This window comes from Triturus cristatus, chromosome 9 (assembly GCF_964204655.1).
Source record: "Triturus cristatus chromosome 9, aTriCri1.1, whole genome shotgun sequence".
Classification (NCBI taxonomy): domain Eukaryota; kingdom Metazoa; phylum Chordata; class Amphibia; order Caudata; family Salamandridae; genus Triturus; species Triturus cristatus.
Window position 1 is genome coordinate 729,494,058 of NC_140592.1, and position 22,415 is coordinate 729,516,472.

The 22,415-nt window shown below is 45.8% G+C and overlaps 1 protein-coding gene across 2 annotated transcripts in view; it reads right to left on the reverse strand.

Moving 5' to 3' along the window:
- The window catches only part of SPINT2 (serine peptidase inhibitor, Kunitz type 2), a 282,081-nt gene that overhangs the window by 203,445 nt on the left and 56,221 nt on the right, over positions 1–22,415 (reverse strand). For both annotated transcript variants that reach the window (XM_085625939.1, XM_085625938.1), the window contains one exon: positions 689–760. In XM_085625939.1, the coding sequence (XP_085482065.1) occupies positions 689–760 (72 nt within the window). The remainder of the gene's footprint in view (positions 1–688; positions 761–22,415) is intronic.

Genomic DNA, 22,415 nt, shown 5'->3' on the forward strand with positions numbered 1-22,415 from the left:
TGCTGAAATTCATCTGACTTTTCGCAGTGCCAGTTGAGGATGTGGGTGGAGCTAATACAGGAAATGGGTGGAGCAAGTGGGTGGAACCAGAGAAAAGTGTGGGTGGAACCAGAGAAAAGTTGGTGTGGCCTCAGACAATGATTTGAGCATCTGCACTTCATATTTTACAAATTAAGTACTGCCCTACCCCCTACTTAACTCCATGAATATTCTGGAAGAGTCCAAACACCCTTCTACGAGATCTTGTGTGTTAAAAGTAGAAAAGATTTTGCCTCTAGTGTCAAAACAAATTAACATGATACCATTGCTAGTCAGGAAGACGTCATACTCAATCTAAAATAAACAAAACTATAAATGTCATCACTAAAACTGTATTTGGAAACTATAACGGCCCACAGAATATTCACATTTATTATTCTTTAAGATTCCTGTACTGAAAAACAGTCAAAACTGATAACCTTCCCCCCCCCCCTTCTTTGAACCTGTACACAAATCTACTTCACATTTGTCATGTTAAACTGCTTTTTAGTAGTGATTACATCAGTAAGAAGGGTTAGAGAGACTCAATATTTATGGACAACATTTTTCCTAACTAACTCAGTTGCTTGTAGAAGGCAAAGTGTTATTTTCTTGTAGATTTTTTTTTGTATGAACATTTCTGCACACTGTGTATAAAAAAAAACATTACCTTCATAATTAAATAGATCACTGGAATGTTTGAGAGGATAACGATCCAGAGGGCTGCTATTGTTTTCAACAGCTGAAAGAAAAAGAAAACTCAGGTTAAAAATGGAAAAAAGTACACCACAAAATATTGATTTGTAGGCGTACAGCCTTCTCATCAGGTCAACACCCTTATACTAGCTATATGTGATGGGATGGGATGCAGGAAGAAATGATGCAGCGACGTGTAAAGGGGCCAGAAAAAAAAGATGAAAAGCTTTAAGCGGACAGTAAAGAAACAAGCATTTGCAATGCAATAGGTCTCGCATTATTAAAGTTTGAGATATTGGCATTGCTAAATAATGCAACACCAATAGCTCAAACTTTAATAATGCGAGACCTATCGCATTGCAAATGATTGTTATGTTAATCTTGACAGATGTGCAGGATTGCATTGCCCTGGACACGTGCACACACACAAACAGAGGCATACACACATGCTTCGACATACACAGGCAAACACACACACAGATGCTTTCACATACACAGGCAAACATACACAGGCATGCACACACACACACACACACAGATGCACACACGCCCAATTGTAAAGTTTTTTTATATTTGGTTGATACCAGTGCTGTCACAAGTGCGTTACAGCAGTTATCCGTATTTATATTGGGTAGCCCGTGACCGGATTTAGGGAAAGACCACGACAGCACATTCTTCCCACGCAGCATTATGTATATGTCATATTGATATAATATATGGTAATCGGCAGCTCGTAACAAACGTAAACGTGCAGAGGCGTAACTATACATTTGTCATAGCGTACAAGCATTATAGGCTTTAGTACAGCGCACGTTCTGCCACAGGTGCGGCAACTTTCCAAGAAGGACCTGCATGTGCAAAGATAAGCAAACCGCGATTTCGGTCTCGTGAGATCCAGAACTTTCCTCCAATTAGACTCCCACCCAACATGAGCCTGGTGATCTATCTTCCACTATACGACTCATCTTCCTTTAGTTGATTTAAACAACGTACACAAGAACCAAAGATTTACTCCTCGCATTATCGTCACCCCGCGTGCAGTATGTACTTCCGGGCAGGCTACACATCCCATATGGTGACTTCTGTCCACACCTCAGTTACTCTCGTAATGGCATGCCCAACATCTGCCCTCCTGTCATTATCACCTGCTGATATTACCCCGCCCTGCTGCAGTGATCGCTTCACAAAACATCTCACAACCAGCAAAGCTTTAACATTTACACAACCACCTTCCTTACGGTGCTTACCGACTCACAGTAACACTGTCCAAAATCCATAGTCTCGGAGATAATCGAAACCCTATCCAGTCTGGGGCCAGGAGCATAAACTGGTCACCGGCCACCTTGCCCCGATGAACCCTGTGCTCTCTCCCTGTGACATCGACCCAACTTTGGATACGCCGATGTACCGTCTCTTTGGGAGCTGGAGGAGTGCTCAGGTGAACACTCAGATCTCCTCTTATAAACAAACGTTTCCTCCTTGAAGCGCGGCGCTGAGCTCCAGCCCCGTCCGCAGGTTCACCAGCCTGCCTGCTTTCACACTATGCTATAACCAACGCTCTGTGCCCCGTCTGCTAGGATCCGAGTCACCCTTCCTTAGGTACGGGTTCTCCCACCTGCTTACCCCCCCTGCTCACCAGGGCTCCATGGGTGGTGCTCGCGTTCTCCACCATGGCCGGCGCGGCTCTGCTGCAGAGATTACAGCTGGCATATGGGCATCGACTTCTCATAGGTGGTTGCAAAGTACGAAAAACTAATTGGCACCAGAGCTAAACTAGACACACTGCTGCAAAGAAAATAAAAAATGCAAAGTGGGGTTAGCCGCAGCCAGGGACACTAACCAGTTCTTCGGAAAGCAGCAAGAACCTGCGAGCGCTGGTACCAGGAAGAACAAGCAAAAGAGAAAGCAGCTCCACACATGTGGGCCGGGGAGAAGACCTGCGAGGGCTGCCCGCGCATGCGCAGCCCATGTAACTTTTGCGTGTTCTGCAGCTCCTGCCCAGTGGCGGCGTGTGCGGACTTCAACACCGCCGGACTTTTAATTAGTGCTGCAGCGCTCGTGCGGCCCAGGGAGGGGGCCGCCAAACAGTACAGGAAGTCCGGCGGGAGCCCACCCCGCCTTCGTGAATGGTGCATGGTGTGGACAAAGCAGGATTTCAGGCGGGGCTCCTGTGAGCAAAACGGAGCCCCGCGTGTTGCTGCAGTGACCGGCAGGAAAAGCAGAGGAGCAGCGCAAATTCCCAACAAGAGCCGGTTAGTGCTTGGAGCGCGCATTTAAAAAAAAAAAAAAAATGAAATAGCATGAGGCGTGCGTGTTAACGAAAGTGAAACAGCATGCTGGCTTGCGAGGGAAGGGGGACAGGAGATGTGCACGCCGCGTGGCTGTAGGCGCATACACCAACTCAAATCCGCCGAGACCATGCGCGTGCCCATCTCCTGTCCCACTTCCGAGGCAAGTCAGCAACAATAGATCTCGCTGGTGACAGCGCTTCGCGCTGCGTTCGCCAGGCGAGACCTAAAAATGATATGGAGGATCTGGTAAAACAACTGCTTGATGTTTGTGTAATTCGACAGCACTCAAATAAAATCTGATTCTGAGTTTTATCAGAGGTCATAGCATACTATTTGTAGGGAGCTTGATCTCTATGGACTGAGTGCGCATGGAGACCGGATTAATGTTTGGATACATTTGTGCAGCGCTCCTACAGGTCCTCAGTACAGTAACAATGGTATTTGGGAGAACACTGCATCTTTGGCAGGAAGAAGGATGAATAATCAGATAAGCCTATGCTGTGACTTGTGTGGGACAGTGCTTTCAGGTTCCCAACTGTGAAGAACCAGTAAAAAGTGGTCCACGGTCCCCGTGGAGAAGTGGTCCACGGTCCCCGTGGAGAAGTGGTCCACGGTCCCCGTGGAGAAGTGGTCCTCGGTCCCCGTGGAGAAGTGGTCTTGTGAGAAACATTCCAGTTACTTTTCAGTAAGAATCCAGTCTTGCCAGCAAGTCAGCACCACAGGGCTCAGACTGTGCAATCTGGGCATTAGAGATGGAGAAACCAAGTGCTTCAGAATGGCTCAAGCACGAACCAGCATCTTCGGGTGATAGAAGAGAATCCCCAGGGATTGCATGAGCAGAAAGATTTTCATATGGCCACTTCTAAAACACCAGAGGGCAGGTGCCACAGGTCCAAAGAGATAGAGGATGAATAGGAGTTGTAGGGATCCCAGATACAATTACATATATACAGTACTTTAGTAAGGAACAATGTGGTGTACACATATTCATGTGCCCGAAACCCAAGAATCCAGAAATCCCCACCTACCTCTAAAACACAAATGGAGGTCTACAAATGCACTTTTGATACTCAGAGATGAAGGAATGCTAGAATATTCCTACTGGTAATCACTCAGACCGACTTCTAGTCCATCATTTTTCACCCACTGTCATTCTAGACAGACAAGTAATAAGCAAATCTGTCTTGGTTCGGATCCAATGAGACAAAAAAATGCCAGACCAGGCCCACTCCAGACAGGAATATAAGCTACACAAATGTAGCATATGTAGGACTCAAGATATACCTCAAGTAGGTGTCTTGTGCCAAGTCCAGGAAGAACCGGAGACTGGTTTCAGTCTACTTAGGACTCATCAGTGGGGCAAAGCTTGTAACTTGCAGCACAGGACCAGAGATTTACAAACCAACATTTTGGATATATAACCAAAGTTTTCCAACTGTATTTATAATGCTATGGATGAAAAACTGGCTTTTGGCTGGTTAACAGTTAGTCACTTTTGTTGAAATTAAGCTGTTAAAAGAGAGGTTTGATGGGTATTAACAAATACATTAGAACTGCCTGCTTTGTAGCCAATATAGTTCTCTGAAGTACTATTTATGGAAGAGCCAGCCACCTACCCAAAAGAACAGAATAGAATCAAGGCATTGGCGGAGGGTCCTTCCTTAAGTAAGAGGAGTACGTGTGTGGTGGATAGGAGAGAGTGAGATAATACAAAGGAACAACATTTTTTTAAAATTTTTTTTTTTTTTAAAGTCACACTGTAGAGCGGTGGACCAATAATGGCCATGGCAGTTGCAGTACGATATGCACTGCAGGACATACCTGCCTGTAACATTGCAAGTGTACAGTCACAACTCCTTAATGTAAGAAGTAAGCAATGAAAAAGAAAACATTCTAGAGAAATTAATTAAGGGTAAAAAGATCTTTCAAGACCCTAAAAGCAATGTCATTTCTCAAGTGCTGTCACCAACTGAGGTCCCTTATGCAGTCATAAATTAGATCAGTTTTTGCCTCATGACTAAATGAGCATGTACAAGCTTGAGGAACCAACCCATCACACTTACTAATGGAAGGGAGTACATTGAGAAACAACTCTTGGCATAGGGTCTGCAGAGTCCAGATTACTTTACCATCAAAGAAGCAGACACAATTACCAATTCAGCACATCCAGAGGAAGGATTACTAAATCACACTTTGCATGGCCTCTATATAGTCTACCAAGAGAGCATCTCACGAGACCTTCCCATTAAACCTCCACATCCCTACTGACCCTCTCACACAGCCTGCCAAGAATCAGTATCTGGGGACTGAGCCCTCATATGTTTGTCGGGCTAAAACATTACCTAAAAAGGAGAGAAAGATATGAAGGATGGAGAGGAGAACTCTGCGGCAGCTCCTGCACCAACAGATTTCCTCAGGACAACTCATTTTTCTGCATTCTGGCACAACACCACACTCATGCCATCAAAACAGATTTAAAGGGAACCACAATAAAACAGTTATCCAGATTAAAACATTGTTCAGACACCAATAACACTTGACCATCTCCCAGAACCAGCACACACTTGTTAGCCTCTGGGGTTTTTGGTGCATAGATGTACACTCTTCCACAGGCTTGAGATTTGACACTGCCCAGTTCTCCACACAACCATAGCCACACACACTATGCCATCTCTTCTACTGCCCTGTTGTACTTATGTTAATACCTGCCATCGGCAGCCCACACAGAATATGGTTTGAAAAATCTGCACCCAACATTCTGCAAGGGAAGCAAATTAAGTTGCTCCAATGGCAGCACAGAAAGACTGCATAGATATCAAATGAAGTGTTTCTGCATTTACCTCTCACCTATGAGAGATAATAGCACATGTTAATATAGTACATAGGAAACTCGCTCTGTATATACACTACACCAAAATGAGGTATAGTGTGTGTATAGAGTCCAGGTGACCCCAGAGAAGGCAGAGGTTAAAGATAGAACCATACTCTCTAGTTGTGGTAGAGTGGTCGAGCAGTAAGGCAGTATCAGAGGGCAGTGTTAAGCATTCGATGCACACACTCAGTCAGCAAATGAATTGACACACTCAAGAACTGAACTCTAGGCCAATTGTTTTCGTATAAATATATACCGATTTATTTTTAGAACCAAGCAAGCCTGGCACAGGTAAGCATTAAAAACTTTACAGTAATAAGTGGATGATTGTCGAACAGATTGAAAATGCAATAGGAAGTGTACTTTGTTTGATTTACAGGGGATGCAGCAGGTTGCAATTCTTAGCAAATACAGTAAATTGAAATGAATAGGCTTTTTCAGTAAATTACAGGTAAGTTACTTCTTATGTTACTTTTTGAACTCCGCGCTGGATACCTAGATTCAGCACTGGGACATTTCCTGCAAACAGGTAAGAAAATACATTTTGGTTACTTGTGCGATGTTAGAAAATGGGAGTCTCTAGTTGGCAATGGCTTGCACCTTTGTCCAAGTAGGGACCCTTCTTCCTTGTCAGGATAAGGGAGTTACACTCCTAGAATAACCCCTGCTCACCCCCTTGGTAGCTTGGCAAGAGCAGCCAGGCTTATCTTAGAGGCAGTGTGTAAAGCATTTGCACAAAACCAACAGTAATACAATGCAAGCACTACAAAAGGACACCAAACCAGTTTAGAAAAATATCCAATGTTTTTATATACTTAAGACAAGATCAAATATGATACAATACAGTACTTTAAAAATAGTTAATTCGCAAGAGGTCTTTAAATTGCAAAAAAACTTTGAAAAACACAGTTCGTACTTGTCGGTAGCTCGGTCCGAGACTACCGCGATGCTGAAAACGAGTCTCGCAGTTCCAGCTGACCACGTCGGTACGGGCCAGCAACAGCGTGAACAGGCTCATTATCAGTACCTTTCTTGGTGCGGCTCACACGGAGATGCGAGTCAGTCTTGGCATCCGTCGCGGTGCAAAGCAGAAGCGGTGTGCTCTCGATGCGGGGCGAGCAGTGGCTCAGTGACGATCGTCCAGACGGCATCGGTGAGACCAAGGCTTGCGGTGCAGGGGCGAGACTGCTCGGTGCGGTGCTGGCAGGTTGCGGTGCATGTGACAGAGCCGGTCGTGGCGTCCACCGCAGTTACGGTGCAAAGTGGAAGCGGTGCAGGGCGTGGTGTCCTCTCGATGCGGTGCAGGCAGCGGCTCGGTGACGATCGCGCAGATGGTGTCGGTGAGACAATGGCGTGCGGTGCAGGGCGATGCGGTGCTGGCAGGTTGCAATGTAAGCGACAGAGCCAGTTGGCGGGTATGGGCACTGGCGGAGCCGGACAGCTGTGCGTGACGAGGCGGTCACGGGTGTCGAGCCAGCGGCGATCGTGTCGGTGAGACCAGGCCAGCAAAGTGAAGCGGTGTGGTGCGGGTTGCGGAGCCTCTCGATGCAATGCAGGCATCGGCGACGATCGTGCAGACTGCGTCGGTGAGACCAAGGAGTGCGGTGCAGGGCGAGACGGTGTGGCCTGCGGTGCCTTCAGGACACAAGGCAGGCGATGGAGTCTGTGACAGAGGTCGCGGTTCCCTCCTCTGTGGCAACTGAAACAGCGGTTCCAGGAGCAGTACACAGAGGTTGGTGAAGTCTTTGCAGTCCGAGAGACTTCTGAACAGGAGGCCAGCTCGGTTTCAGGCCCTTGGAGATAGTCAGCCCAAGTAGAGAAAGTTCAGTCCAGTCCTTTCACTGCCCAAGGCAGAAGCAGCAGCTGCAGGCCCACCCAACAAAGCAACACCATAGCAAAGGGGCGGTACTCCTCCTGGCAGCTCTTCTTCTTGGCAGGTTCCTTGATTCCAGCGAGTTCTCTGAAGTCTTTTCTATCCCGGAGACTTCCAATAGGAGGCAAGCTCTACTTCAAGCCCTTGGAGAAAACTAACAGCAGGATGATGAAAGCACAGTCCAGTCCTTTCCATACCCAAGACCGAAGCAACCACTGCAGGCCAACCCCTCAACATGCAGCATAGGGGCAGTACTCCTACTCCAGCTTTCTCGGTCCTTCTTCCTGGCAGGTTCCTTAGTTCAGAAGTAATCTAAAGTTCTGGGGTCTGGGTCCCAATAGTTATACCACCAAATCCTTTGTCCTCTGAAGGCAGAGGGTCCTGTACCTAGTTCAAACCAGTTATGGGTGCATTCTGCCTGAGGGCACCTTCTTCCTTTGTCAGTGTAGGCCAGGGTCATCAGACGCACCATAGGAGGTGGAGCCAGCATTTTGGGAGGCAGGCACAGCCCTATTCAGACTCCGGTGCGACTACTCCCACCCATCTATGTGCAGATAGGTCTATTCAGCCCTGTGCTGACTCTCCCCGTCTCCTGGAGTCTCTACGAGCCCCTGTCACTCACAAACCAGACAGACAATACACAAGCTAGCAGAGGCAGGCTAGATGGTTAGGTAAGAAAATACCTACTTTCTAAAAGTGGTATTTTCAAACACAGAATGTTAAAACCATCTTCACTAAAAGATGTATTTTATCATTCTGAGTTCAGGCATACTAAACTCAAATGTTCCCTGGGTCAGTTAGGATTATAGGATGTTATAATCAAACTGCCCATTCTGGCCTATGGGGAACCTGTAGCCTTGCAATAGTGAAAAACGAAGTAGGCTGTAATTCACTATCAGGACATGTCACACAAACCAGGGCATGCCCTACCTTTCACATACAATGCACCCTGCCCACAGGGGTACCCTGGGCCTACCTTAGGGGTGACTAACATGTAGAAAAGGGTAGGTTTAGGGACTGGCAAGTGGGTGCACTAGCCAAGTCGACATGGCAGCCCCAGGCTGCACACAGGCTCTGCAATGGCAGGCCAGAGTTACACTTTACGAGCTGTTTGCGTGGGTGGCACAATCCAGTGCTGCAGCCCACCAACAGCATTTGATTTATGGGCCCTGGTACTCGCAGTGCACTTTACTAGGGACTGACAAATCAAGTAGGCCAATCATGGAAACACCAATCCTTAACACTTTACACAGAGAGCATATGCACTTTAGCACTGATTAGCAGTGGTAAAGCGCCCGGAGTCCTAAAACCAACACACGTCAGGAAAAAATAGGACGAAAAAGCAAAATGTTTAGGGATAACCCTGCAAAAAGGGCCTTTTCCAACATGCAATTTTTAAAGAACATCTTGAGTTTTCAAAACTCCACACTTGGAAGAAAATTGTCAATGTTATCCTATGGAGGAAAAACAGGTCATCGGTTCACAGGTAAGTTATAGACTGTGGGAGTTAAGGTTCTGGTGTTGGACTCTGGTCCCCCAGGGTTAGTGATGCACTCTTGTTACACCCTCAGCGGCACTAGGGCGGCTGGGTGCAGAGCGTTGAGGCCCAATGTTTTCCAATGGAGGCTAGGGGGCCACTGGGTTGGGGGAGCAAAGCTCCAAGGGTTTAGGTGAGGGCAAATGAGGAAACAAAGTAGCACAAAAGATGCCCCCTCCGCGGCACTGAGGCGGCCGGGTGCAGAGTGCTGTTTCGAAGACTGCGCCCTGTTATCTATGGAGAACCTCCGGTTTGCAAAAGCACTGCAGGCAGGGAGACAAAGGACTTCTGGGTGCGACCACTACTTCGAGAGGTAAGCTGGGAAGTTAAGGGTTGGTTAGGCACCGTTGGTTTGGGCACACAAGGCCATGGAACGTCGGTTGTAGGGGTGCCTTTTGGGGTCAGAGCTTCTTACCAGCTCCAGGTCGCGGTTGGGGGAGCCTTTTGGATTTAGACTGCAGGTGTCGGCTGGAGGTCAGAGGTCACCAGATCTCGGGTCAGGATCGCTGTGGTTACCTCCTCGTGGTGTTTTTCCACTCTAGCTTGGGCCAGGTTCAGCAGGTGCAAAGTGGGCTGGATTCGTGGTCTCCAGCTGCTGCCAGAGGTTGCAGTTGAACAAATCTGGTGTTTACGGGAGAAGCAGTGTTTGGAAGTGAAGGCAGGCAGGTTCTCAGAGGTTTTTGAGGTTGCTGGCTGCAGGACACTGGAATTTTGCAGGAGCAGGTTCGAGGGGAGACAGGCGTGTAGGGCTGAGGCCAAGTCAGTGGGCGTCTTCCTCTTGTTAACTGGCTCCACGGCTGTTCGGTCCTCCTTTTCTTCTGGTTGTTTCTGGATCTGAGGAAGCAAGGTTCAGGGTGCCCCCTAAATACTAGATTTAGGGGTGTTACAGGTAGGTAAAGGGCAGGGACCAATGGGTCCCTTCACTGAGGTGGGTACACCCTCTATAGTGCCACCCTCCCGTGGGAGGGGGCCAGGAGCCTGTCCCTGGTTGGTTGGGCCCCCCCCCCCCATCCTCAAGGTGGCAGAGACTGAGTTGTGCTTCACCTTCCCTCCGTCACCTGAGGGGTGGAGTTGGCAGAGGTGGGCACACCTCTTTCCCTCACTTGTTTTTCCCGCCGGCTCTCCCGCCCAAAGTGGTGGGTAGAACCAGTGGGGACCAGTTGCTAATAGCAGAAAATGGTCTGGGGAGGTTCACAAAGGCGGCATGCCTTTGAAGCTTTTACTTAGTGAACCCTGCCCATCCTGGGACTGGAGGCTTGGAATCTCGTCCCAGGCCCCCCCCCCCCCCCCCCCCGAGAGCAACAGGCTTTCGACCCAGGGGCCCAGAAACATGTCTGGTGGTGGCAGCCTAAGCAGCCACTCAGTTGAGTCACTAGAAGTTGGTCTAGTTTCAGGGGGCATTTCTAAGATGCCCTCTGTTGTGCATTTTACATTAAATCCCACACTGGCATCAGTGTGGGTTGAATGTGCTGAGAAGTTTGATAACAAACTTCCCAGTCTTCAGTGTATCCATTATGGTGTTGTGGAGTTTGTGATGACAAACTCCCAGCACCATATACTCTGAATTGCAGCACTGCACTTACAATGCCCAAGAATGGACTTTGGCACTGTAGGGTTACAGGGCTCATGCACCTGTACCCTCACCACTGGCATAGTGCACCCTGCTAGAGGGGTGACTGATCTATGCCGGGGCAGTGGTTTTGTTGGCATGGCACACAGGGATGTCTGCCATGTCGACTCTTTACTTTCTTCTGCACCAAGACACGCAGCCTGCAGAGGGTGAGTGAGTGAGTGAGTGTGCGCGCGCAGGGCCTCTAAGGGTGGCACAATAAGTGCTGCAGCCCTTAGAGGCCTTCTCTGGTCCCTGTGCCCGTGGTACCATTCACCAGGGGCCGACATGTGGCCAGAGATGCCAACTGGGTTTAGGTTTCAATGCAATTTTAGGGAAGGAACATAGGCCCTGGGTACCTGATTAGCAGGAGCCCTAGGCACACTCAGTCAAACAACATCAGCAATTCAGCAAAAAAGTGGGGCATACCATGCAGAAGGAGGGCACTTTCTCACATACATGTTCCAGCTCCATGCATGGTTCACTCTTAGGAGACTATGCAGCTGTGTTTTCTATGTAGTACGCCCCATGAAAAAAGGCCAACTTTCTCAAAAAACATCAGACACTAGACACAAATTACAGCCCATGGACAGTAAATGAGGCATAGTACTCGGACCATGGACACCTTAATGAGAAAGTCTGCTACTGTACTCATCACTGCTCACAATTGTGTACACTCCACACACATTTTTTTCCGGAGTTTTATATAGCGCGAACTCGACTCGAAGGTATCCGGTATCCTACGTCCAACCATATTTTAGCCAACAGAATTCATCGTTTAACCATCTGGCTAAAGTGCAGACCAAGCCCTTCAGGAGTGAAACTCATTATATAGTTGGGTTGCCACCTCATTTGTTGTATATAATAAATTCTACCCCCAGTTTAGAATTCATTATTTCCTACTTCACCACAGCTTGAGGATCCTATCTTCTCATTTCCATGTTCTCAGTCAAATTTATCTTGAAGCCTTCTCCAAATCTTCTGGATACAAGATTTTCTGCACACGGACATGGCTGCCTCGTAAATTTCATTCCAACTGACTGATGGCAGTTTCTTTATCTTTTAAATGTGTTAGTTGGCCACCTCGTATTTAAATGGAATTCACAGAATACCAAGACACAATCACCAAATCTGGTAGGGAAAAACAAGAGTTATTTACTGCTTTAAGCTATCTATGCAAGATCTTTCAAAGATGCACTTTCAAATGCAATTGTGCCTGGCCACATGCCAAAGCTTCCCTTTCAGTGACTAAGTATTTGCCTTTTGTTCCCTTCAGGGTTGAACGCAGGTTCCAGTTACATCCTTACCAAAAAGAAAGGCCAGAAAACTACTAAAAAACTAATGCCTACACAAATGCCAAGAAAGGTCTTACAATGCATATTTCGCCCCATTCTCCATAATTTTATTTGAGGGATCAGGTGGTAACAGGTAAAAATGTACCCAACTCAGAAGATCAGCAACGGTTTCAACTGTGGTGGCACATGTGGGGGATGGGTGCATAACCTACAGCATCGCTGAAGAAAGACCTCATCTGCTGACAAAATCAATTATAAGACACACAACAGACTATCACAAAATGGTTGATTAAACAAAATAAATAAGGCTGCTACAAGCTGGACCAGTAAATGGAGGATGGGTTGGAGCTTGTCTGGCTCAATATAACTGCACTTCTCTGGCTTGCTCTTACATCTCTAGTCACAAGCCGAGATCACTTGGCCTGCATTCCTTAAATGTAGAGTAATGTGAAGTGCAAAAGTGGTGACTGCGCTGGATGAGCGTGTGCCTGGGAAGAGAAGGGTACAGTACAGGGATGGAGCAGTGCCATGCGGTGCATGCACAGCGAGTACGTGTACTGGGAATAAGTATTCCAGAGAGGATTACATTACATAAATGATGTAGTGCTGTGAGTGCGTACATAATGAAAGCATGCGCTGGGTGCATGTGTGCTTGCGGAAAGTACAATACATGAAGGGTGAATTGTGCAGTGCGCACATGGGGAATGTGTGTATTAGGAGGGAGTGTGTTTACATGCAGCACACCATGACAGAATACAGAAAGGCTACAGTACTGAACAGTTCACGCACAGTGAAGGCGTGTGCGTGCGCGCCTGGGGTGGCACAATACGAGGAGGTAACCGTACTCGACACTGTGCCGTGTATGTACACTGAGTGTCTAGAGTACATTACATGGAGGACCTCAGGCTTCATTTTGAGATGTCGAGGCCCACCTGGTAATGAAATGGTAGACTAATCTCTCCCCCATACAGATTTGGGTATTGCTGCATTTCTGTGAGCTGTGTGGGAGGCACTAAAGTATACAGGGAGAGTCTCGCTCTCACTCCTCCGAAGAGTGCTCTTTGATTCAGAGAAATATCACAAGGAAAGGACCTAGACACATTTCCGGGAAGGAGATGGTGCTGATAAGGGAATCATAAAGAGTGGGTTGGGAGCCTTTGATTAACCTTTTGATGCACATATCACAATGGCTGACATCCAGGTGTCAACTCATGTGGCCTGTGCCGTGGGACTCTCAGCTACAGAGTCTCTTGATGTGGCAGACTGCCTTTCAAGAGGAAGAGGAGAGAGGATTACTTCAAAAGAAGTAAAACCAACATAAATGTCAAAGACCAAGACCCTAAATCACATTCTGAATATAGACTATGAGAAGGTTTGAGACCCCTTAAAATCTGTCATTATAAAAGCAATACTTTAACACTGCTGAGCGCATTTTTAGTTAGGAGTCATGCTCGGTAACCAGTTTCTATACAGCCTGTGACTGCTCATCCACAGCTACCACAGAGTCCAGTGCAGAAAGTATACTTCGCCCAGTAGCTCGGAATCCATAGTAAGTCAGGCCTTATTAGGATTCAACTAAACAAACAGTGGGAAACCCAATATACCCTTGGAGGCTTGGGAATAGCAAATACTATGAGGTAACTGGGCCTACAAGGGATTTTATTTATGATATTCAATAAAGCTGATTATGCAAAACTACTTTGTGGTTCAGTCCCGAATGGTAACTAGCCTTTGAAAAATCAGAAACATCAATTTGCTCATTTATATCTTACCGAATATATCAAACAATTTAAAACACAGGTGTAGATTTCTAAATTTCTTATTCATTTAATGAAAGTGAACAAAGAAGGGGGTACAAATTATGAAAATAAACAATGACAGAAGCAAACAAACCATATACAGAAATGTTTGCCTTCAAATCATTTGTGCTACCATCTATTTCAAAAATATAACAGGAAAAGAACAAAACAGAAAAACAATTCCCGCCAGATTAAATCAATAAAGAAAATGGATGAGCTTGTCGACTTTTCGGTCTGGATAGCATGAGACCGTGAGACCATCTTCAGGACGGTGAAAAGAGATTTACAATTGACCCATGAAGCTGGTCAAGCAATGTCAAGAACCAGATACTTCAATGTATGTATACAAATTCCAGGTTGTTGACACCGGAACGATAACTAATTCAGTGCACTTGGGTAAATATCCAAGCTGGCCATTCAATAAAAGCAATCTCATGGGATCTGCTTATGCTGACACTCAGTTTAATCGAGCAACATGTACGGGGCATTGCTCCTCTTGAATTGCCGCTGCCTTCACAGACTGCATATGGGTCAATTGTAAATCTCTTTTCACCGTCCTGAAGATGGTCTAACAGACTCACACTATCCAGACCGAAATGTCGACAAGCTCATCTATTTTCTTCATTGATGTTATCTGGCAAGAATTGGTTCTGTTTTGTTAGATTCTTTCCCTGTTATAGGATTGAAATAGATGATAGCACAAATGATTTGAAGGCTAAAATGTCGGTATATGGGTTGCTTCTGTCATTGTGTTTTTTTTTTAAAAATCATAATATGTACCCCCTTCTTTGTTCACTTTCATTAAATAAATAAGAATTTAGAAACCTAAACCAGTGTTTTAAATGGTTTATGATCTATTAAGTAAGATATAAAAAGAGCGAATTAATGTTTCTCATTTTTCAAAGGTTAGTTACCATTTGGGACTTTACCACAAAGTAGTTTAGCATAATCAGCTTTATTGAATATCATAAATAAAATCGCTTGTAGGCCAAGTTACCTTATTAGGATTCAGGCCTTTAAGGTGCAATAAGAGAACCATAACAGATAGCCCTGGTGCACGGCAAAAATAAGTCTTGAACCTATTAACCGTCTTAGGTGCATGACCAAGGGTACACAATTTCCTTGTTTGAACTGTCAAAAGAAATAACTAGCATTTACAATGCAATGGTCTCGGCATTGTTAAAGTTGGGATTATAAGAATAATATACTGCAGACTGCTGACTGGTGCTTACTCTGTGGCGATAGTTTCTGCATGTAAAAATTATGCAATTTTGCTTTATAAAAAGTTTTTTTACATAGGCTGGGAGGATGCAGTGCAGGTAAACGGCTGCTACCTGCAGGGAGGCACATGGCATGTCTGGATAGGCTGTGAAGTGGTGGTGTGAGCAGGAACTGTACGAGAATCTTTACCTCCCCAGGTAAAATTCTGTTTTGACCCTGGAGCATTCCCCATGCAAAGAAAAAGAAAATTTTACTGTCTCTTGCTGTTATTGGATACCCACCCCAGCGCAAAATAGGCCTCACACATACAGAACAGATGCATTCCCTTTCCAAGTATTAGGGCACAGAGCGAGCGGCTCATGTTCGGCTAGATTGAGGAAGTGTAGGAATACTATCAACCTACCTTCCAAAAGCAGATTCTCACCCCCAGGAGGGAGTTTCTGGGATCAAAACCGGGAGAACTGCGTGTTGCCATTGATGCGGATATTCTAGGAGGAAAAAGTTAACAAAAGGGAGAAAGCAAGCGTTTTTAACAGCAGTCAGTAGTGACGGCCGTTGCGCTGCGTACACCAAATGAACAATTGGTACTTACCTGTAAACAGGTGGTTCTCCAGTATTGGTGTCTTTCATAGATTCACAGGCTTGAATATTGCCCGGAGTGGGAGTCCCACGGTAAATAATATAGCGATAGAGATATATATATATAAGGATGTTGATTGTCATTACGATTCCAGTTTTCGTATGATTATGGAAACAATGGTAATTGTTACTGCTAGCTATTCTATATTCAAGCATGTGAATCTATGAAAGACACCCCAATACTGGAGGTTCTCCAGTATTGGTGTCTTTCATAGATTCACATGCGACCCTCCCTCCTCCCTTCAGAGGCTCCCTTCTCCTCATACACTCTAAAGTCACTCTGGTGCGACGAAATTCTGAGGAGAAGGTTCATAGAGGGGAGCTGACGCCTGATTGGCTGTAGTTTGGACCAACATAATGACAGAGAGAGACTGCGAATGTCTTTTTTCTCTCTTCATGTATCTCTATGGAGATTTCATATAGGGACATTCTTGATGTTTATCACCTACTTATCTCTGTTTTATATGATTACTTATATATGTATATATATGTGTGTGTGTGTGTATATATATATATATACACACACACACACATATATATATATACATATATAAGTAATCATATAAAACAGAGATAAGTAGGTGATAAACATCAAGAATGTCCCTATATGAAATCTCCATAGAGATACATGAAGAGAGAAAAAAGACATTCGCAGTCTCTCTCTGTCATTATGTTGGTCCAAACTACAGCCAATCAGGCGTCAGCTCCCCTCTATGAACCTTCTCCTCAGAATTTCGTCGCACCAGAGTGACTTTAGAGTGTATGAGGAGAAGGGAGCCTCTGAAGGGAGGAGGGAGGGTCGCATGTGAATCTATGAAAGACACCAATACTGGAGAACCTCCAGTATTGGGGTGTCTTTCATAGATTCACATGCTTGAATATAGAATAGCTAGCAGTAACAATTACCATTGTTTCCATAATCATACGAAAACTGGAATCGTAATGACAATCAACATCCATATATATATATATATATATATATATATATATATGATGTTATTCAAAGTCTATATAAGTGCAAATGACACCATTATTCAACGTAAATGGAAACAATATGGAGGAGGGAAGGAAGAGGCTCACCTTATTTAAAAAGATTGCGAAGCACTGCCTGCCCAACTGCAGCATCCTCCTCGTTTAAAGTCGCCAAGCAGTAGTGTCTTGTAAAAGTATGCCTGCTCGAACATGTAGCTGCTCTGCAGATTTGATGTAAAGGCTCTCCAGCAAATAATGCGGTTGAGGATGACATTGCTCTAGTGGAGTGAGCCCTCACTGGTGATGCAAAGGCTTGTTCGCCTTTTGATGGCAGAAGGCGATGGCTGCTGAAACCCAACGTGCAATGGTTGGTTTTGTAACGGGACGCCCCTTGTGAAACCGTCCATAAGCTATGAAGAGTTGATCAGATTTTCGAAAAGAGGCTGTTCTGTTGATGTAGAACTTTACACCCGTTTCAAATCCAGGGAATGTAACTTTTGCTCCGCAGGCGTTTGAGGATTAGCAAAGAAAGTTTTTAAAATGACTGGTTCGTTAATATGAAAATCTGAAGGCACCTTCGGCAAGAATGTTGGATTAGTGCGTAATACTACAGAATCTGGTTTAAACTGTAGGAAAGGAGGATTTATTGTAAAAGCGTGGATGTCACTGACGCGACGTGAAGACGTTAGTGCTAGAAGAAGAGCCACCATCCATGTCAGATACTTCAAATCGACTTTATGTATTGGTTCGAACGGTGGTCTCATTAATTGTGCCAACACGATGTTAAGGTGCCACAATGGAGGGCGTCTTAACGGGTGGAAATTTACGAAACAACCCTTTGAAGAATTGATGCATTATCCTTGAAGAACAAAGGGAAGTTGAACCATCCTGACGGAAACGAGAGATTGCCGCCAGAAAAACTCTCAAGGTTGCATGAGAAAGTCCGGACTTAGCCAATTGTAAGAAGAACGGTAGCAATTGTTCTGGTGTAGAGTGAATTGGATGAACCCCAGTAGATGCACACCAATGGCAGAATCTCCTCCACTTCAACTTGTACGTTTTCACCGTAGAAGGGGCCCTCGCCTGAGCCAAGATGTTTCTACAGTCCTGTGGAATGTCTAGATGGGCAAATTCACAGTGCTCAGGTTCCAAGCTGATAAGCTCAGTGATGAGGGATTCGGATGACAAATTTTCCCCTTGCTCATTGTAAGTAGATCTGCACGAGGATGTAGAAGGATTGGTTCGCATTGGGAAAGTAGGAGTACTTCCGAAAACCATGCCTGTCAAGGCCATCGTGGGGCTATGAGAAGTAGATGGCAGGGCTGCCTCCGCATCTTCCACAGAACGAGGTACGAGAGGGATTGGGGGAAAAGCGTAGGCAAACAGATTGTACCAGTTCATCAAAAGGGCATTGCCCCGTGACCCTTGATGGGGATGCCAGCTTGCATAATCGGCATTTCCGGTTCTCCGGTGTGGCAAAGAGATCCAGCTGTGGACGACCCCATAGTCGAAATATCATCTCTAGAGTTGGCTGATGTAACTCCCATTCGTGGGTCGACGAGAAGGACCTGCTCAGGGAATCCGCTAGGATATTAGATACCCCTGGTAGATGAACTGCTGCAATTGTGATGCGATGGTCGAGAGACCAATCCCAGATCGACTGAGCTAGTCGCGACAGTTTCGGAGATTTTGTTCCGCCCTGCTTGTTGATGTAGTGCATGCAGGATGTATTGTCCGTCTGTATTAGGACGGTTTCTCCTTGGATTAAAGGAAGGAACGACTTGAGAGGTAGAAATATAGCCATGAGTTCCAACCTGTTGATGTGCCAGGTTTTTTGACACATCGTCCACTTCCCCTTTACTGACAAATCCTCCAAATGAGCACCCCATCCTTCTAGAGAGGTGTCTGTTATTGTTATGTCTGGCATTACCGACAGAAATGAAATTCCTTTTGTTAAATTTAATGGTTGTGTCCACCATTTGAGTGCAGAGTCCATACGGTCTGACGTTTACAACGTCGTTGAACGACCCAGTAACTTGACGCCATTGGACGTCTAGTTACTCCTGTATGGGGCGTGTCTTTAATCTGCAATGAGGGATCAAGGCAATGCACGATGACGCCATCCCCATAAATGACTTTAGTCTTACTGAAACGGACCTTTTTGATCTTATAAGGGACACCAGTCGAAGAATCCTTTGAAGACGGTCTTGGGAGAGAAACGCCCTCGTTGACACTGTATCCAATGTTGCCCCTAGAAATTCCCTGCGATGAGAGGGTTGTAGATGGGACTTTATGGCATTTATGGATAGTCCTAAGGAGCGAAACACCTCTTGACAAAGACGTGTGTCCCGTAGAAGTTGATTTTCCGATTGTGAATTTAGGAGACAGTCGTCCAGATATGGGAAGATTTGAACACCCTGGAAACGTAGGAAGCTACCACAGGAGCGAGCACTTTTGTGAGCACTCGAGGGGCAGATCGTAGACCGAATGGTAACACCTTGAACTGGAAATCCTTTCGACCTACTCGAAAGCGTAGAAATTTCCGATGTCGATGTAGTATGGGGATATGAAAATATGCATCTTGGAGGTCTATAGTCGCCATGAAATCTCCTTGTGAGAGTAAACGCAAGATCTCGACAAGCGTCAACATACGAAAAGATTGTTTCTTTAGATACTTGAGGGCCCTCAGATCTAGTATTGGCCTCCATTCCCCATTCTTCTTGGTGATAAGGAAGAATCGGGAATAAAATACTTTCCCTCTTTGAGATCTTGGTACCACCTCTATGGCTCCCTTGCGTATTAACAGTTGAACTTGATGAAAAAGTTCTTTGATATGAGCCGGCGGTGGTCCGGTAGGTGGTGTGGGAGGGGGAAATTCGATGAACTCTAACGTGTGACCTTTTTCTACAATGTCCAGAACTCAACGGTCCTTTGTTATGGAGGACCATTGAGAACAGCACAGTGAGATTCGACCTCCAATTTTCTGGAACTGACACAAGTCATTGTCTTTTAGGATTGGAACCTCTGTACGAGGATTTTCCTCTGTAATTCTTGGAAGACTGCTGCCGAGAGGACGGTTGCTGATTGTAGGTATACCGATTGGAACCCTGGTTGTATGGTCGGTATAGATTGCTTCCTCTCCGAAAATTAGAGGTGCCGCGTCCGCCCCGAAATGGCTGCTTTCTAAATTGCAATGTACCTAGAGAGCGAGCAGTCTCTCTTTTTTGATCGATTGGAGAGCTTCATCCACATGATCTCCGAATAAAGATTCTCCGTCGTATGCCATATCCAATATTTTTGCCTGCAGTTCCTGGCGAAAAGATGTTGAGCGCAACCAACCTTGCCTGCGCAATACCGCCGCTCCAGCGAGTTGACGGAAACCTGTACAAGCGATGTCCACTGCACAGTCGATTATTTCTGCAGATGTACTCTCCCTCTTGAAGAAGCTTCACAACTTCAATCCTAGATGCCTCAGGTAACATTTCAACCAAAGCCGCTATATACGCCCATATTTGACGGTCGTAACGACCTAAAATGGCTAAGGCATTAGCCGCTCTTACAGTGGTGGAAGCCATTGATGAAAATTTGCCCTATGGCATCCAAGTGACATCCATCACGATCAGGTGGTGCAGTGATTGTAGATGCAGGGTTTCTAGCCCGACGTTGCGCTGCCTGTGTAATTACAGAATCTGGTTTTGACTGACCAGTGAGGCATGCTGGAGCTCCTACTGGCGATTTATACTTTTTCTCCAACCTAGGTACCTGTGCCGGAAGGCTATTTGGTGTCTTCATTATCTTTTTGCCTTCATCCCAAATGAACTCGATAATAGGGATTGTATGTGTGTTAGAAAGGTTGATTTTTAAAATCATACACAAAACAATCCTCTTCTTTATGTTCCGTTGTTAATTTGAACCGTTGGGCCGCTCTATCCATCAACTGGTGAAAACTTGCAGTGTCGACAGGTGGTGAGTCTCCAGGTACTACAGGAGAGGGAGATGGTGTTTGGGCATGGTAGTCATCCCACTCCGCCATATCATCATCATCACCACCACCACCACCACCACCACCATCGCCACCATCATCCCGGATCTCACCATCTTCCTTGTCTTGAGGAACTTCATCACTGTCATGATGAATTAAGGTCCGAGCCGATGATGGTCTCAGCGGAACTGAAGGTGTTATAACTGGCACTGGCTCCGACACAGGTGTTGGCACCACTGGAACAGCAGGAACTACAGACTCTTGTGGTGATAAAGGAAAACGCCGATTATAATCGTCCAACATGAGTTGGAGATTTGTAATAAGCGACAATGGTAACGTCGCAGTTTGTCCTGCCGTAGGAATTTCTTCCTGATAAGTGTTCCTCACTACTTTCATCCTGGCATTTTATTATTAAATCCGATGGAGTGTGCCGTACCGAACGATTCAGGTAAACCTTCTTCTGACTCTTGATCTGAATCAGTTGCGAACAAAGGTGAAGGAAGTTGGGAATCATCTAAAGGTATGACCTCACCTAACATTGTTGACCACTTGGAGGCAACGGCAACAAAGGTACAGCGGCAAAGGACGAAGTAGTCGCTGAAGACGCGGAAGACATTTTTGTATTCATTGACCTCTGCGCAGAAGTGGTCCTCTTAATCTTTATTTTCACCGACGAGATTGCCATCAACGGGGTCGAAAGCACAGAGGCCTCTGTCAGCATCTTCGTCGCCGGAACCAGCGTCGACGGAGCAGTCGTCGACGGAAACGACGAGGTCCTTTTTCTTCGTCGACGGAGCACTAGTCGACGCATCAATCGGCGACGTAAGCGTCGACGAGACAGATTTTGCAGTCTTCGACGACAACGGTAGCGTCGACGAGATCTTTTCCTTCTTAGTCGACGACAATGCAATAGGCAACACTGATGAGACCGTCTTTATAGTACTGATAATCATAGTCGACGACGATTACGTCGAAGGGACCGCCGTCGACGACTTTGATGCCGACGTCATCGTCAGAGTCACCGTCGACGAGCAGGAAACGGCGGATTTCGTCGTCGGAAGTCTCGTCGTCGAGGAAGCCAATTTTTTGCCAGAAAATTGGCAAGTCGATGCCTCAGCAGCCTGAGAACTATGTGTCGTGGGCGATATCGCAGTAGCCATGGAAGAGGACATGGCAGATGTCATAGACAGACATTTTCTTCTTCTTAAGGAAAGGAGAAGGAAGATCTTGTACACTACTGCGTTTTGAGGCTGTGTGGAATCAGCCAGAAGTAAAGCTTTCTACTTCAGAAACCACTTCATCCTCATCTTTCAGTCTCTAGAGCCACAACAAGAGACGGCCTTCCCTGTCTTTAAGAGTTTTTGTAGAAAAAGTTCTAGAGAATTTACATTTACCCACTTCATGATCAGGGTAAAGACAGTAAATACACTTACTGTGTGGATCTTCTGAATATAAACGTAGCTTTCCACAAGAGGAACAAGGTCTAAACAAAGACTTCTTACTTGAAGACATGCTGAAGAGAAAAAAACTGAGCAGAGCTCAGGGAGACTCCCTTTCACACGACGTGCAGTAGAAAATCTGAGGTGAGGAGCTCTGAGGAGAAGGTTCATA